Raw genomic sequence first — 18,265 nt, 5'->3', positions numbered from 1 at the left:
AGAGCGTAGCCATCGGCACGGTTTCGGTTTCAGCAGTTCGTGGTGAGTCAGCAGAGAGTGGCGGGTTAATGGGGGGGGGGGAGGGGCTTCCTTGGTAGAGATCGAAAATAGGAAATCGTCACCGGGGGGTGCTTACATGGGTGGGTATATGAGGGGGCGCTTACAAGGGTGAGGGCATTTGATTGGTATTTTACGGTAGATTCACAAATTTAACACAACACTTTATGGCACAACTTATCTCTGAATTTCGATGTTCCATTTCTGCAACACACGACAAAAACACAAGTTCATTTATGGTGCTGTAAAAGCTAATGTATTAGGCGTACGATGATGTAACTCGGTTTGAGTGCTGTAAAAACTACTGTATTGGCTGCACAGTGTTGTAACTCGGTTTGAGGAAGTGAAAGGGATAAGAAAACTGGTCTAGCACAGGCCGTTACACAAAACGTCACCAGATTGCGCGCAGTGCTGCCAGTATCGTTACTTTTTCAATGCACCTCGTACTATAGCCTTGCTAACAATATATATTCATCGATAGACCTCAGCATTGTCTCTTCATCGCTCGTTCCTTTACTCGCATAGAAAGTAATCAATAATCTTTAGAGAAGTGACCACTTTCTGGTCATCACCAGTATCAAGTGAGGATCAACTCACCAGTATCAAGTGAATGTTGTCAACAGGTTCCCAGATGGCTTACAGACAAAGACGATTGGGAATAGTAGCTCCATAAAATTACCCGTTGTAGATGGACTGACCTATCTGGTTTAAACATAAATGAGGCCGTAAGTACTTTTCAGCTTTTCCCGCTGATGCTACAATTAAATGCATCCCGCAAACGTCTGGACTGGTTAGCAAACATCGTGCTCCGCAGTGGAACAGTGAGTGTCGAAAGGCACGCTGCAAGTAAAATAAAGCATGGAATGAGAATCTTAGATTTTAAGAACATGAATTCTCGGGGCAGGAGACCACATCAGCAAGCTAGGAGAGAAAGCTGGCAGAAGTTTTTATTAGGCATCAATTCATATACACAAGAAACTAAAGTCTGGAACGTGGTTAGTAAGGTAGCAAGACGACATGCATATTCACTACCTCTGTTAAACACATAAGGAAGACCAGGCAAACTTGGAAGACCAGGCAAACTTCCTCAGCGCCCACTTCAAGAAGGTGTTCAGCTCGTGCCATTATATTGAAGCTTTCCAATGACACAAAACAAGAATCGAAAAAGAAAAACTAGAGTAAGAGTTCTCTAAACACAAGGTATACAATGACCCTTTCTTTCTGGCTGGCTTACAAGCATCGCGAAATTTCTGCGAGAAATCTGCCCTAGGCTTTGACCATATAGTATAAGAAATGTCAAAACACCTGCCCTCTGAAATGCAAAAAAACCTACTTTTGCTGTACAGTGCTAGCTGGTTTTCTGACGGGATTTCTATTTCTCGGAAAGAGACTATCCATTCCAATTTTGAAACAGGACAAAGACCCTTCCTCTGTTGCAAGCTACAGGCCCATTGCACTTATAAGCTGCCTTTGTAAACTTTTAAAAAAGATGATGAACAGTTGACTTTCACATTTTCTTGAAACTAATAGTCTACTCAGCGGATCCCAGTGGTGGTTTTGAGAGGGTGGATCCATCACCAACTACCTGGTACATATCAAGACACAGATCCAAGATGCGTTCGTCCACAAACAATACTTTCTGTGTTCCTTAATATAGAAAAGGCTTGCGACACAATATGGCACTTCAGTATATTAAAGAGACCTGTTTCGCATTAATGTGCCTAGTAGAATGTTTACCATAATTGAAAGTTATTTGTATGGTCGGACATTCTGTGTCTGAGTGGCTAGCATTCTTTCCCAAACATTTGTCCAAAAAACAGGAGTGCCATAAGGTTGTGTACTTAGTTGTACAATTTTTATTATCAAAATGAATTCCTTGCATCCCCTGCAATATGTTTTACTGCTCATATATTGATGACGTGTAACATAGGTTCAAGTCTCGTAACCCGGTAGTATATGAGAGGCAAGTTCAGCTTGTTTGGAACTAAGTCTGCAAATGGGCAGAAGAAAAATGGTTCCAACTGAATCCACCAACCAGCACATGTGTCTTGTTTTTTCAAAAGAGAGGCATACATTTACTCGGAACCTAACATTTAACTGCATGGTCAGCGTCTGTCTTAATCCTGGGCATAAATTCTTAGGCCTAATCTTGGACATCAAGCTAACCTTTGAACCCTATATCAAGTATTTAAAAAACAAGTGCATCAAAGCCATAAATATTTTTAAAGTTTTGTCGCATACTATGTGGGTTAGTGACAAAAGGTGTTCGATGAAATTGTATAAAAGCCTCATAAGCACTCGCCAAGACGATGGGGCTATAACCTTTAAGTCTGCGACCTCAGGTGCCTTACAGATGCTTGGCCTTGTTCACCATCTAGACATTTGCCTATCTACGGGCACTTTTGACACTAGTGCAGTAGAAAGCCTCTACATTGAATCAAATGAGTAATCGCTCCACCTAGAGATGGTACATATCTTTTCTATATTATCTCAATGTGAATGCAGACAAGGAACACCCTTCACATTCTACAATTAATGACATGTCCAGTCCTGCTCTGTTCGAAAACTGGCCTTCGTTGAGAGAACCGTACTAACTACTGATGAGTGGCCTAGCTGAGGAAACCGTGCAAGGGAATGACATACCTATAAAGCCAGAGAGAGAGATAAAAACCTTTATTCTATCTATATACAGATAGTATGTGAGGGGTGGCCCGGTTCAAGCTACCCCTCACAAACACTAGGTGGGCTTCTCATTGCAGAAGCCCATTGGCGTCAAACATGACTCGGGCTCGGTTGAGCCAATCGGGACAAAAATTGGACGCGATGAACAGCCGTCTAGATTCTGTTGGTAATCGTAGAGAAATTGGAATATTACTCTTTTACTTATAACTGAAAAAGTTTTTCTTATATTTTACTCTCAAATCACTTTTTTGAACTAATAACAACTAGAAATATTGTTTGTACAACTTATTGCTGCACATAAAATGAAATAGTTTTCAAAAGCACCAAGGCGTTTTGATACGGCAGCTGGCATTCTGCATATCAGACGACACCATTGTCATCTGCTTTCACTTCATGGCTGTCCCCTGCTCGCTGCAGCAGCCCCCTTTCTCAATTTCTTTCATTTTCTTATAGTACATTGAAATGAACTACTTACTACAAGCTCATAGGTATCTTGCATACTTACTTTAGTAAGTTGTGATGCCGCATACAGACTGAGCGAAATGACAATGCTGATCACACAAGCTTGCAGCAATAAATTGTTTTATTGCGAGTCAATCGATCGATGTTTACATAAAATAAAAGTCATGTAAGTAACATTTTAGCATGTGCAGCAGTGAGCATGCATCAGCATTCATGTGCAAACAAGGTACGTACTACGCATAGCCCTAATGCAGATGCCCGGAGCACAGAAGCTGTCCAGCACTGGCTGATATATCCATAGCACTCCACGAAACCTTTGCTGGTGTAAGTAAGGGTATACTGCTTACGTCCCTGCACTTGTGCAACTTAAAATTTCACAACACCTCGTTGACAGTAACTGGTAAATTTTCTGTAATTGGTATCACGAGCAGTGTGTCGTGACTCTTTGTTTTGTGGTCTACACTGCCATCTAAAGTGCATCACTTTCCAATTTCTATGCATTTGCACTGTGCGTGCTTTTGAATGCCTAAAATAAATGAGAAACGATTTTTTATGCTTATTATTCTCAAGTTCTACAAATAAAATCCTAGAAAAAAAAAAGCTTCATTTGGTTTTGTTTACCTACAATTCGCTGTTGCCGTTTTGATGGTGCCAACGCCTCATGGCGCGGCTGCGAAGCTCGCAACGTGTTAGTGGCTTGACCGGCGTGGCACTTGAAGACTATTTGGTGGCTCCCGCAGCATGTCTGCCATCGTGGAAGCGGCAGACTATAGAATGCGATGACTTTTTTTGAGGTTGGAAAGCATGTGCTCATTGTACATATCTGCACATAACACATTTCATGGAACTGCAGCACAAACACACATGGCCCAAGTTCTTTAGAAATGCCTCAAAGTCCAACACTTCTGTGTCGTATGCTGTGGTCGGCCCATCCTTTTCGGATACCGACATTCTGTGTCGTGATACAAGCATTTTCACAGAAGAGGCTTATGCGATACTTACGGCCTTTTAACACATTAAACAAATAAAACTACAAACAGTGGTAATATACACACAGATTCCTTAAGCACGGTGAAAGCTCTGAGAACTCTTAAAAAGCGCAAAGACCCATCTATATGTCACTTTACTCACTTTTGTGCACAGTCTACTCATTCAAACAGCATGTCGTAGTCTGCTGGGTGCCAGGGCATTGCCAGATGAACATGTAAATGTTTTGGCAGACCAGCTAGCTACATCTGTCAATGAAACTGCTACCATACATAAATATACCAATCCCTGGGCTTGACTTCAATCCTTTTCTTAAATGAAAGCTCAGGGCCTATTGGCAGAGCATGTGGGATAAACGCACACATTATAAACTGCCTATTATTATCCGCATCCTGTTTGGGAGGCTACAGAGTATCTAGAACGTACGCTAATCAGCCGAAACTAAGCTAGTCTAGCACAGCCGACTACAGCCTACACGGAAGTTTTGTTGGCATTTATGTTTTTCATAATGGCAGCTGTCCGAAGTCTGCTGAACAATGCGAAATAAAGAGAAGCGATAAAATGACCTTCTCAGATAATGGACCAGTGGATCGCAGTGCTACTTTGTCGATCGAGAAACAGTCCATGTGAGAAGCCGGGGAGAAGAAATTGGAAAGGTCAACAATATTTTAAGTTTGGTGTCCATTCTGAAGCACGCATAGACATAACGCTTTCAAAATTGGTTATGCAACTGCCAATTTATTTAAATGACCCCTGAATCTGCGAGAATAACATGTATTTCGGGGTCATTCTACAGGCACGTATACATTTTGTTATTTTTATATCCACATCTGTGAACTCGCATGCACCTATTACAGAATGCAGCCATATGTGAAAGCTTCACTGACACAGGCTATTTTGATTTTTATTGATTATACTGTATAGTAATCCACAATTTAAACTTGTCAAGTAACATCATTTAATAAAGGTATACACAGTGGTGGAAGTATGCATCGGTGGACAGGATCACTATCGCGTTCAACGCTCAAAAAGAAAGCTTAAGGATACCCTTTTTTTTTTCCGAACGTGCAGGAAAGGTTCGCCTCGTCCACAACAGACCCGTCGCTGACAGGGCTGCCTCAAAGCTTGAATCTGCCTTGTAAAGAATCCCAGATTGTATGTGCTAAAGCAAGTGGCTAAAGTTTCGAGTGGTGCTGATTCAAATATTCTGGATGAAATTAAAGCATTGAAAGTGCTAGGCCACAAGTACGCTTCACTAACTTCAGTGGATGTCGACTGTTCTTTTTCGCATAAAAGCAAATACTGACTGAAAGCAAGCACAATTCAAGGCTTAAAACCTTGAGATGATGCTGGTTTGTCATTGTTTTCATAGCCTTTCCCACAATGTCAAATTGCCTCAGCTTTCACCTAAATCTGTTTAAATGATTGTGCTTCTTGCTATTTCTTTTCGTGGAAAACATAAATTTAGCTTTCCTAAAGCACAGAACTTGCCTGCTGTGTTTGTTAGAAGTTGAATATTTGTCCTGAGCACACTACTGAAGTAATTATGAATTATGCCTATATATGCCTAAATGATAGTTTTTGGCATTTATTAGGGCCTATTATGGACAGCTAAAGCATTATTTTTTTGTGCCTAAAGTTCCGGTCTCTACTTATCGCAGAAATTGACTTTATGTGTTCTTTAGTGGCCACCGCTTTGTATTTGATAGACTTGTGAAAATATTCGAATGCTTTGAATTTTCGAAGGAATAGTAGAGTATTTGAATTCGGCTCAATTCGGATTTAAGTTATTGAAAATTTTAAAATATTCGCAATAAATCTGCATGTGACCGCTTGCATAGATGGTTTCACTACAGTGTAGGGATGCTAAGCCGTAAAAGCACTGACCAGTGGGACACAGTGGACTCCAAACCTTCAACTAGACTAATAAAAATCATGCTCCAGTGAATTTGTTAACACAATTTCTTGTCTGATGTGACGCTTTTGTGAGGTCTTCTTGCAAATAAACTTCAAGCACCAACTGTAGTAAAATACTCTATTGCTTCCTGTGTAACTACATTGAAATTTGTGCCAATTATCGAAATTTCTTTCTAATTTTTTTTTCTCTTATTTCACCTGAAAGCGGTTACGGCCACCGATGATGGCAATGAACGTCTCCCAAGTAGGCTGCTGCTGCGAGCTTATAACAGCGTTAACTGTAAAAGTGCAGTGATGCACTTTTGTAGTGTGTTTTTGCAATTGTACGCACTACTGCTGAAGGGAATATAGTGCTGCAGCACTTTTGGTTTTATGGCCCGAAGTTTTTTAACTTTAATTAGTTAAGAGAAATGAAGCTAGCCTTTGAGTGACTACAAATTTGCGCCGACAGGTTGAAGACCAAGATCTGCCATTGAGTCTCGAAGCTTCTTTTCCTGTGATACGGAAGCGTGGTCGGCCACGGAAGTACCCCATTCCCGATGGGTAAGCTCTCTATTATGTGTGACTGCAACCATCATTGTAGCTGGAGCTGGGGCTGTACAAAGTTTTCTGTGCTCCTATAAGGGCTCGTGCTATGAAGAGAGTGTGTTGGTCTTTTAACAGCCATGTTGCACTCTTCAGACAAAATTTTAGCCCATTTCCAGCACAGTGACAGTTTCTTATTTTTATTTTTACTATAGCATAGATGCTAAACTTGATAATTTTTTAACAACTCCGGTTCCTCGGCCTGCACCTCGCCTAAATTGTTTTCTATTTGCTTTCACTCATCACACCAAAACATATATTAGTTCATGTTGTAGCGTACGTATGTCCATGAACAAAAATTGTGTTATTTCAACCTTAGCACGATGTCTAGTAAGAAATCACCACAGTTGGCCATGTATGCAGTAGCTCAGCCTCCCACATCAGTAGATTTGTTTCCTAAGCAAGAGTGGACTGCGTGTCGTGTAATTCTAATTACATAATAATGTACCCTATTGCAGCATTTGACTGATGAATCGTTCTAATATTCAAGTCGGAAGATTTGCTGCAGACACAAATGTTTGCACATGTACAAAAGTTTGCATCCCTAAGCACTGTTTTGCATGCACCTGTGTATTGCAAAGGCACCTTTACATGTCGAGCAGCACATGGAGACAAGGCGAAAAAAAAAAAAAAGAAACGACAGGACATTTTCTTTTGTGCCTTGTCTCTGTGCGCTGCTTCATACGTAAACATGAACTATCAGCAACTTGTCCAACATTCGAGTTACTGTGCATAGGTACCATACCTTTCGCCAATTTGTTTTTCCTGATGCACATGTAGTGTGAGAGGGCCACATGACTACTGCCACCATACAATAATTGGATCGATTTTTTGTGGTATACCCTTCTAAATGTTGTGATTACAAACATTCTTGTTGTATGTAGAATGTCTACTGCCATTCTACCTCTCTTTTTTGGTATTGTTGTTTTCATTCTGTATTAAAATCTGTGATGCCATATTTTACAGTTAGTGTTCTTTTTTAATACATACTAGTGAACAAAGTTTGCTTATTTTTACAGGTGAGCATTTGATACCTCTATCCACATTGAATATCAGGGCTTTGGTGATACAGAGCCACTCTTGCTTCAGAAACTGGTTTGAATGTACTGTGGTCATTAAATGTGTAGAAATGAGCCACTGCATGTAGGGCACAAACCAACATGGCTGTAGATACTTATAGCCACCGATGTGCACTGTCTGCAAAGTTAGGAATATGAGGAGTTGATTGCAGATAAAGGATTGTTGGAACATTGAATAGTCATCCAGTCAATCTGCACAGTCACCTGGAAGGCCACTTGGTATTCCTTACAGTACGATATTGAAATCAAGGATTTTTTAAATGATTCAGGTTTATGCTCTCTTATTGCTTTTTCTTTTTGCTCACATTCAGTTTCAACACTCAATGTAATGGCACTAGTTTAAATTAGTTCATACAGATTTGAGGTTGAAAATTACGGAAACAGCAAAGAATTAATCAGTAAGTTTAAGCATCATTCATATGAAAAAAAATAGTATGGTGCCTTGTGACATGCACTGATTTATCTCTGTGTGATGTTTAGGATGGCATGGCAATTCTGTTAGTGCGCAGCAGCACAGGGAACTGGCAGGGAGTCATTTGGAACATTTATATAATGAGGTATGTTGGCAATCAAGGGCATACTTTACCGACACTACGGGTCCCTAACGAAGGATGTTGTTCTCAAAAACCTCTGTCAGTTTGTCCTTAGGGTGGCACACGAGGGTGTCGTAGCAGATCACCACGGTATGAAACCGACTGATGGTATTCTAGCAGAATTCTGTTGGCTGGACATGCAGGCTGAAGTCGCTCAATTTGTGTGCTTTTGTGAGATCTGCCAGTGTACAGTGCCAAAGCACTTACAGTATTTATTTACTAGTGTAATGAATGCCCCCTCACAAAATAAATGCACCCCCATCATCAGTCTTCAAAATTTTAATTTTTTTCCCCCACATAATAAACGCACCCCTCACATTCTGCTGCAGTCCCACTAACAGACACCTAGTGCCTCCTTACCTGTTGCATCTCTTCCATTTTTTATTATGCCGACCCCCCTTGGCCACCTGAGCTCGATCGCTCTCTCCCCCCGCTTCGCCCGTTGCCGCGTGCTGTATGTTTTATCTGTGTGCGACACATCCCCGTCTTTCTTATCCGTACGACGCAGCGAGGTTCACGAACTGAGCGAGTGTATGGATGTTGCAGCTGATAAGCACACAGCGAGTGAAGGTAATGAAAGTGCCCGCGCCAACCGACATGCACGCAATTTTTGAGCGACGATGACGGGATTTGCTGTCGCGAAGGGTCATTTGTCACTATCGTGTCGCAGGTTTTTATAAAACCAGAAAAAATTGCTCGTCACCCAGGAAAGATTATGACGATTTCCGCAACATAGTAGCACTCCCAATTCTCACTTTGCTTGTTCTTCGCGCGTACAGGAATTTCTCATGTGGAAGCGAGGTGGCAGCCGTATTTTGTCGTTAATCTTGTTATCGGTGGTTTGTTTTGATGCTTCGGGGGTAGCTTGCTGCAATGTTGGTTACTTGCTTCAGTGTCAATCGCGGCTTCGCGGCCGTCGTGCGAGGTTGCCGCGAAGTTGCAAAGTGCGTCGTAGCATCGTAGCGCATGCTTCTGGGTGCCCCTAGAGATCACAGCAGATATCACTGTTGCAAATAACGATTGCGAGAAAGGATAGTTGCAAAACACTTTTATGACTTAAGCGGGTGACGTGGGGACAGCTTGCAAAAGATAGCGCCATCAGTCACCGAAGATGAGTAAAGTGCAACAAAGAAGCCATTTTCAACAGTGTATGCAAATGTCAATTGGAAAAGGCTGAGCCACGCAACTTTTTTTTTCTATTGCTGCATTTTTTACTAATACCGAAAAAGTTTTCTTAAAACTTGCCCCGCATAATAACCGCACTCTCAACTTTGCTGTGATTTTCCGAGAAAAGTTCATTATGCAAGTAAATACGATAGTCGCTGTCCCCCTTGAAAAATGTCAGTGATTAACATGCCCTTCCAATGTGTGGCAATCGACATGATTGGTCCACTATCACAGATATCGGCAAAAGGAAATAGTTTTAGTCTAATCATGGTGGACTGTGCCACATGATATCATGACGCTGTTGCATTACCAAGCATAGAAGTGGAAAAAGATGGCACAAGTGTTGGTGGAAATACTCTCGCGCTTTGAAATACCACAATAAATCATGAATGATCAAGGAAACTAATTTACCTCAACCTTAATGCTAAAGGTTCTTGCGACAGTTGCCAGCTACTCCATAGCACCCAATGGCAAATAATCTTGTTGAGCGCTCTAACGGCACATTAAAGCAAATAATACAGCGCATATGCCAAGAAAGTCCAAAAAACTGAGACATATATTTGGCACCATTATTATTTGCCTATAGAGAGGTGCCTCAGTCGAGTCTCTGCTTTTTTTCGTTGGACCTCCTCTATGGCCGGTACATTAGGTGTCCTATGGATCCATACTGAAGGAAATATGGGCTCAAAAAACTTTGGATTCTCAAACAAAAACTACACACGGCTATGTCATGGAGCTTTGTGATAGTTTATATCAGACGTGTCAAATTGTACACGAAGAGCTACAAAAAGCCAAGCTGACATAAAAGAAATACTACAATTGAAAAGTGAACCCTCGTCAACTGTGCATCAGAGACAAGGTGTTACTGCTGCTACTTTTTGACACCAACAAACTAATTATAACTTAGAAAGGCTTCTTCACTGTACTAGAGAAGTAGAGGGAAGTCAACTATGTCATTGATCTGGGAACTCGAACCAACTTGTTCCACATCAACCTTCTCAGAAAGTGTGTGGGGAAACCACCTTCAATAGACACGGTGGATTGCACGGCTGTCACAGTACAGGCAGAACAACTGTAAGAGGAATCGGAACTGCAGTGGCCCTCACTTCAACAGCCTTGGATCTACTGTGACATCAAATTCACCAACAATCTGGACATGAGCCAAAAGACGCAGATTTAGAAAACTCTTTCAGACTACAGATACCTTTTCAGGCGTTCTGGGAAAGACAAACTTGGTAGAGTGAATGACATCTACGAATAGTAAACGCTTATTTTTACAACTCATGACATCTATGAAGCCAGTGAACGTACGACAATACCCTATATCATTTGCTGTTCAACTGGCGGTAGAGGAAGAAGTGCAGCAGATGCTGGTGCAGAAAATCAATGAACTGTCAGACTCGTCTTACCAGTCACCAAATGTTGTAAGTAAAGAGACAGACATCATTAGCATGCGCCTATGCATTGATTTTTGACAGTACAACAGAGTCGTCGTAACGATAATGAGCCTATTTCACAAGTGGACATGATGTTCACAAACTTGGGAATGGCTCGCTAATTCTCCAAATTTGGTTTTACAAAGGGATACTGGAAGGCCCCAATGCACAAAGACTCGAAATGCATGATAGCTTTTTAGTCAATGTCGGGCCATTGCCAGTTCCTCTTTATGCCTTTTGGCGTCAAAACAGTGTCATCTGTGTACACTAGACTCGTCAGAAAAGTTGTGGCTAGCATTTTTCATGTATGTACATCATTACTTTGATGATGTTAAATGTGAAGCATTTTTTTGCATACTCCAGACACTTAGAGCATCTGTCTATGTATCTGTTTGTCTGCCTGCCTGCCTGCCTGCCTGCCTGCCTGCCTACCTGCCTGCCTACCTACCTATGCCTGCCTATCTATCATACCTACTTATACCTACCTACCCATCTATACATACCTATACCTGACCTTACCTAAGTGAACCTACGGATGGTATGGGACCCAAGACTTACGGAGACCTAACGAGGCCTATACTAACTGGAGACCTAACGAGGCCTAAACTAACAAGGCCTAAACTAAAAGGGAAAGTACGGGGGTTGTTAAAATTTATTGTAATGTAAATGTGAAGGAAAATTGGACCAAATTCCGCTAAAGAAAACTATGTGTAGATGTGAAGCAGCAGGCCCTAACGCTTACAGTGGTGGTGACGTTTACGCTTGTGCTCATCAAGCGAAAGCTAAGTACAAGCGTCATTGACTGAATTCGGAGCACGCAATCTAGTGCCTATATATACGGGGTGACTAGTGAACAGATGTGCAGAGCGAGCAGTCGGTTTTTCACTAGCAGACAGCTTAGCGAGGCGATAGAGGGGGAGGGACAGTTCTGCGGGTGTCACACGCGGCGACCGGCGACAGGCTAGACAAGGAGTGACACCTACGCGCATGCACAGTTAGGGAAGGAGTGACTTACTTGGTTCTTCCCCAACACCTGCAGCCAGGGGAGCGCGATTCGGACGGAGGGATAGCGTTACACAGACTAGTCAAAGAGCTGCTTCGCATCTAAAAATAAGTGGACAAAAAGATAATTTGCCACTGCCAGCATCCAAACCTGTGACCTTCGAATGGGTAACCGGGTGATTTTAACGTGTGAGCATTAAGAAAAAGCTGACATTGGCACTGTTCACCTGACGAATGCAAAGAATTAAGGTCACTGTGCCAGCAGGGATCGAACCCCAGTATTCTTCATGATAATCAAGTTTTCTGCAGGTCTCGGAACTATTTTTCAAATAAACCCTGTTGTCTGTGAAGTGTCAAGTGTGGTTCCAGTGCTGACTACCTTACTTTATAAACATTACAAGTGTCCGAGAAAAGCCTCCACTTGGCCATCTCTCGCCCCAACCAAAAGCTCCGAAAAACATCCTTGGCGTTCTTCCTATCACCGCATTCTGATCCCACCCGTGGCATCGTCTCCCGGTTCCACGGCGAAACAACCCGAGAAATCATGACCAGGGTCTACGTTGGCCATCTCAGCTATCGTGTCCAGGAACGCGACTTGGAGAGGTTCTTCCGTGGTTTTGGAAAGATCCATGAAGACCTGCTTAAAAATGGATTCGGATTTGCAGAGTTTGATTACTACTGCGACGTCGATGATGCCGTGTACGAGCTGAAAGGCCAAGAGTTAGATGGCGAACGGGTGGTGGTCGAGCTGGCACACACTGATGATGATACCTACAGATGAGAAAATTATACAAATGATGATGACACGTCCAATTGATAAAGAAGAGTCGGTGACTGCACTCACAATACTCCTTTCATACAGCCATCACATCGGGTTAACGTCAATTGCAGTTAGGTGCCATCCACTGAAATTGATTTATGTAGCAGTGTCTAAGACTACTACCTTCGTGAGCACCAGCGCCTCATATCAGCTTACTGCTTCTGCTGTTGCTAATATTCATGTTGCTGTTGGCATCCTTACGCAACTGTAAATAATTGGTTATATAAAACACATGCGGCTGTTTAACATATGTCCGTACGTGCATTTGTACATATCTTTAGCACGAGTTCATGATGTTTCGCTCAATTAAAATATTACTACACAGTCACTTTCCATTGGCATGCTTTGCATAACATCGATTCCCAAGGTACGCGAGATGTGCCAAATTTTTCCTGTAGCCACAAACACATGGGAGACGCACTGTGTCACACTTGAAAGTTTTTGCAACAAGTAAGGCTTGGACAGGTCACATTTAAGTCATCCAAAAGGGAAGCTGGTTCGGCAGCGGTGAAGTTCTTAGGCCACATCGTGTATCTTATAATCGCAGCTTAAAATGCTTGAAAAGCTGCAAGCTGCAAAAAGATCGCACATGAAGGAAGAAGTCCGTTCCTTTCACCGGTCTCGTGAGGTACTACTGAGTCTTCATACTAAACTATGTACATGTGTTTCATCATTCCTTAACGGAGCTTACTCGAAAGCATGCACCGGACGAGGCGATATGGAAACCTCACCAGGAGGCATTTGACAAGCTTTGAGGATTGTTGTCCACTGGTTCATTCTTGAGATCTCCAGACTTGGAGAAGACATTTGTTCTGCACACAGATGCATTATCTACCAGTCTGGCAGCCGTGCTCATGCAGCATTATGACGGTGTTTTCCATCCTGTAACCTACGCAAGCAGGAAGCTCCCTCCACGGGAAGCATGGTACTTAATCGTGGAACGAGAAAGACTGGTGCATGTGTGGGCTGTAAAAAAAAACTGGCAGATGCCACGTACAATGGGAATCGATGATATGCAAAGTACGAATGAGGAAAGTTGATATGCCACTATAAAATCACCACAACGTTACGAAGCGCATGGATGTAGTACACAGTAAACACAAGTAGAAATGTTATGCGCACTCAGGTATGTGGATAAAATGCAAGTATGTTGTTTCTAGTCGCTTAACGATGGCACCACTAACGTTCGCAATACCAGCCCCAGCAGTGGTGGGCATGCAAATTATGCCGTACATGACTTCCATGTCATGATTATCACGTTTGCGTCTAGCATTTGTATTCGTTGTCCATTCAGGTCACGTAATACCAAATTTAGTATATGTGAAGCTAGCGAAATGGCTGCGACTGCACTATGAATGTAGCTGTGGTCATGTTTCACATGACACGCATATCATGATTATCATGCGTGGATGTTTCACTTACCTTTGTCGTCCATTCACGTTGCTTAATACCAAATTGGTACATGTGAAGCCAGCGAAACAGCTGCGAGTGCACCACGAGCGTGGTATGTAGTCATGTTCTTATATGACATGCATGTCATTATTATCTTGTCTGCACCAGTCATATACCATCGTCGTCCATTCACGTCACGTAATACTAAATTTGGTATATGGGAAGCCAGCGAAAGGCCCGTGAGCGCATCATGAGCGTGTGGCCTGTAATCACTACTTGCATGACATGCATAGGCCGCTGTGGCAGCTCAGTGGTTAGAGCATCGAACGCGTTATTCGCATGACATGCATGTCAGGATTCCCACGTCAGGGCCTACTGCCACCTATGTTCGCCATGCAGTCATATCATACCATACCAGTTTTACAATGTCATGTGAATGAAACCACCGCAAAAGTAGCAAGACATGTAAATCATGGCATACGTTTCATGATTTTCATATTATGACTACCGTATTTACTCGCGTAATCCTCGCACTTTTTTTGCCGAAAAAGCGATGCTAAGTTGGGGGGTGCGAGAATTACGCGGGGAGAACTTTTCACGAGAGCCTACAGAGCGGAAAAAAAACAAAAACGAAGTGGCCGCAAATCGGGATTCTCACACCAGCAACTAACAGCAAGCTTTGAGAAGCACTAATTAAGAGTTACCTCAACAATAAAAGCAGAGGTTCAACACAAGGCAAGGTTTATTTGAAACACAAAAAGTGCAAGCAAATAGTCGAGAATTAGAATACCATACGCAAAGCTTATGGGCGTTGCGGGAGTAAAGCCCAAACCACATAAGCGCGAAAATGCACGCGACAGCGACGAGCGACGCGACGTAGATCGTCTTCACGCGATCAGTCGCTAGCGCAAGCAAACCTCATTCACGCGACGGCTTCGGCGAGCGAATTCCACTTTTGCTGGCATGAGGCCGTCAACTCGCACCAAGAAATCCGCGTAGCGAGCGGTTTCCAATTTAAAAATAAGATATATTCTTGTGTAATGAAACGGAAAGTGTTTATTATTGCCTTGCAGCACTTTTTTATATGCACATGCGTAATAAACATTGCGTTATTTCTTGTTGTGCATACGCGAGTCGGGCAGGGTCACGTGCACCTATGTAGTCTTTGTCTTTTCCGGTATTTCGCTATTGGCTGCTTGAGCCCAGCACTTCCGGGCGATGAGCGACGGTTTCCAAATCTGGAGAACCGAGCGATCGCGCGAAAACGAGCACGCGACACGTCGCGCGAACGCCCTGTTTCGTCGCTTGTCGCTGCCGCGTGCATTTTCGCGCTTATGTGGTTTGGCCCTAATGGTAGCGTTCATCGCCCAACAGGAGCCCTCAAAAGGTAAGCGTAGGACGTCAGTATTGGGCTTATGGCTATTTAACAGAATCGTCAGCAGTTTCTTTCTGACGAAATAAAGTTTACCATCAATCCCAGTTATAGGCCCACGGCAGGCCCAACGCGTCTTGGTGGCTTTCAGCTGCCGTCACCAGTAGCGATCACAAAACTCATAGACTATGAAGGGCCTACCGGCGGCCCTGTTGCCGTCGTTTCGTGTCGTTGTCATCTATCACTTGCAACTTGAAGCAGCCGTGTAGCTTCAGTATCACACCATAACGTGCCAAGATTACCGACACAGCATACAAAACACGCCGCAACGCACACTGACTACTTCGGCTTGGCTTGGATTGGATTGAATTTGCGTGCAATAGTATGCTTGATGCTTAAGAGATGGGGCCAAATGACGTGCGCTATCATCATCACTGGCTGGAACGAGCAGACGACATTATTGCGGCAGTTTTCTGGAGTGCGATAATTACTCGAGGAAAAAAGAAATCGTATTTTTCTTGGGTGATGTTGGGGGTGCGAGAATTATGCGAGTGCGAGGATTACGCGAGTAAATACGGTAGTCACTTATGCTCGTTGTACAGTCATGTTATGTCATAGAAATTTTGGCAGAGTTCTCATCATTGAAATGGCCAGGAGAGCTGAAAGTCGTAGGCGGCTAGACGGCTAGACAGACAGACAGACGGACGGATGGACGGATTGTGCCAATTTGATACAATTCCCAATTATTGCACCGAGCTGCATTGAAATCGTGAAATTTGCCGGAATTGTGCCACACTGTGCCAGAATGCCCAGCCAGCCAGAAAAGTTTCTCAGGTGTGCTAGTTTTGGCGAGAAATCCAGGCCACGTAGTTTGTGCGAGAGTCAAAGCATGCAGAACCTAACAATAATGCCTGAATATACTTAAAATATTTTAGGCACCCGTCACATGCTCGCGAGATGCAATCGGCCACATAAAGTAACAACGCTACGTGCCCATCGGTCCGCGGACTGCAGTGAATATTTATCAGCGGGATGATAGAACTTTGAAAAAAATGTGTTGTTGTAGCCACCAACGCTTTGCGGGAAATGTAAATTTTCTAGCCTGAAAACGCGGCTGTGGCTTGTTAGGAACTCTAGCTTAAATCGTATGCCGCGTTTTCCTTGTGCAAACAAGCTCAACAAGCTGCAAACGCCAGCATTGCCAGAGACAACGTTGATTGCTTTAGCAGTGGCACATAAAACGTTTTTTTTTTTTTGTCTTGAAGTAGCTTCGTCTTGGCTACGGTCTTGGTGATAGATATCCGGTACCGTTGCCTGGCCAATGGGCGCACATTACTTTTTGTTGTTACTTCACCTGGTTGAACGCGCCTTGCAAGCGAGCCAAAGTGGCACCTGACCAAAACAATTTGGCAGATCCCATGTACCTGAGAATCGACATTATGCGAAGCATGCAGAGGGCAGGTGACTGTGTTTGAATTTTTTTTATTAAGCGACACGTTATGAAATGATGCTAAATGTATATACTAATGTTGTACACACAGACATATCTTGAAGAGTTGCAGATGTTCATATAACTAGTTGTTTGCACTTGCACAATGATGCCAACTGGAACATGTGTATTTGCAGCACCAGAAGCTGATATGAAGCGCTGATGCTCGTGAAGATGCTGGCCCTGGACACTGCTATTTAAATCAACCTGAGCGCATGGTGACTAACCACAATTGACGTTAACTCGACGTGACTGCTGTATCAAAAAAGTACATATGTAATATTCATGAAATTGAGTTGGCAGCACTGCAACCACTGTTGACGTTTCACAAAGATTAGCATCTGTTTGAAAAGGAGCTTTGAAACCTGGCGTAGCTCTGTGGTAAAATGCTTCATTACCACGCAGAATGCTTGGGTTCGATTCCAGCAGGGACCCTGACATTTATTCTTTGTATTTGTCTGGTCGATGCTACCGATGTTGGCTATTTCTTAATGCTCGCATGTTAAAATTGCCCATATGTATTCTCGTCATTCCTGGGTAGATAAAAAGCGTCAATCACCTGTGGCATATACCCGCATACCAGCGGCACATACCCACACGTGGGTATGTACCACTGCCTGGTGGGAAGTGTTTGATGACGTGCGCGACGGAATTGTGACATTATTCATGTCTTGACCAGTGTGTCATATTCGTCAAACCATCTTATCCTCCCATGCTAATTTTGATACACGTCAAATTGAGGGGGTGACCACGATAGCACCCAAACATAAGCGGCTAGATAGACATAGAGATAGATATGCCCAAACTCGCCGAAGTTCGCCAAGAAATGCTTCCCATTTAAAAAGGGTGGGAAGGGTGGGGGAGTGTAGTGATTAGAAGACTTCTTTCTAATTAGTGTAGAGAATCCTGCATAAGCCTCCTTTGCCGCAGTACACTGGTGCCCTGCGGAAAAGGGCATTGAGATTTGGAAGGGGCTGTTTGTACTAGTCACGGCACACTGCACATTTTGTCCAGTTACTCATGCGTTCGTATGCCCCGTGATTTGTACTACCAGTATAATCGCTGATGGCTAAAGTAACTATGGCAATCATTTGGAGCGGTGTGTAGCATTTCTGCTCTCCTAAAAAAAATAAATTGTACGCCAGTTTTTTTTTTTTTTGCCACCCTTGTTTCTTAATTTTACGAATTTCCCAAATTTCAAGGTCGCGAGCCTGGCAGATTTATA

The 18,265-nt window shown here is 43.0% G+C and overlaps 2 protein-coding genes across 11 annotated transcripts in view; both read left to right on the top strand.

Annotated features, from left to right (window-relative positions):
* Tdg (Thymine DNA glycosylase) overlaps nucleotides 1-18,265 on the top strand; it is a 300,029-nt gene that overhangs the window by 123,422 nt on the left and 158,342 nt on the right. For all 10 annotated transcript variants that reach the window (XM_075872934.1, XM_075872932.1, XM_075872933.1 and 7 more), the window contains one exon: nucleotides 6,557-6,648. In XM_075872934.1, coding sequence (XP_075729049.1) covers nucleotides 6,557-6,648 — 92 coding nt within the window. The remainder of the gene's footprint in view (nucleotides 1-6,556; nucleotides 6,649-18,265) is intronic.
* LOC142771467 (serine-arginine protein 55-like) lies at nucleotides 6,656-17,169 on the top strand. The gene has a single exon (XM_075872936.1). The coding sequence runs from the start codon at nucleotides 12,512-12,514 to the stop codon at nucleotides 12,746-12,748; it is 237 nt and encodes a 78-aa protein (XP_075729051.1). The 5' UTR covers nucleotides 6,656-12,511; the 3' UTR covers nucleotides 12,749-17,169.

Source organism: Rhipicephalus microplus, chromosome 9 (genome assembly GCF_043290135.1).
Source record: "Rhipicephalus microplus isolate Deutch F79 chromosome 9, USDA_Rmic, whole genome shotgun sequence".
In the NCBI taxonomy this organism is placed as follows: Eukaryota; Metazoa; Arthropoda; class Arachnida; order Ixodida; family Ixodidae; genus Rhipicephalus; species Rhipicephalus microplus.
The sequence above is the reverse complement of the archived record's forward strand: the minus strand, read 5'-3'. Positions and strand labels throughout refer to the sequence as shown.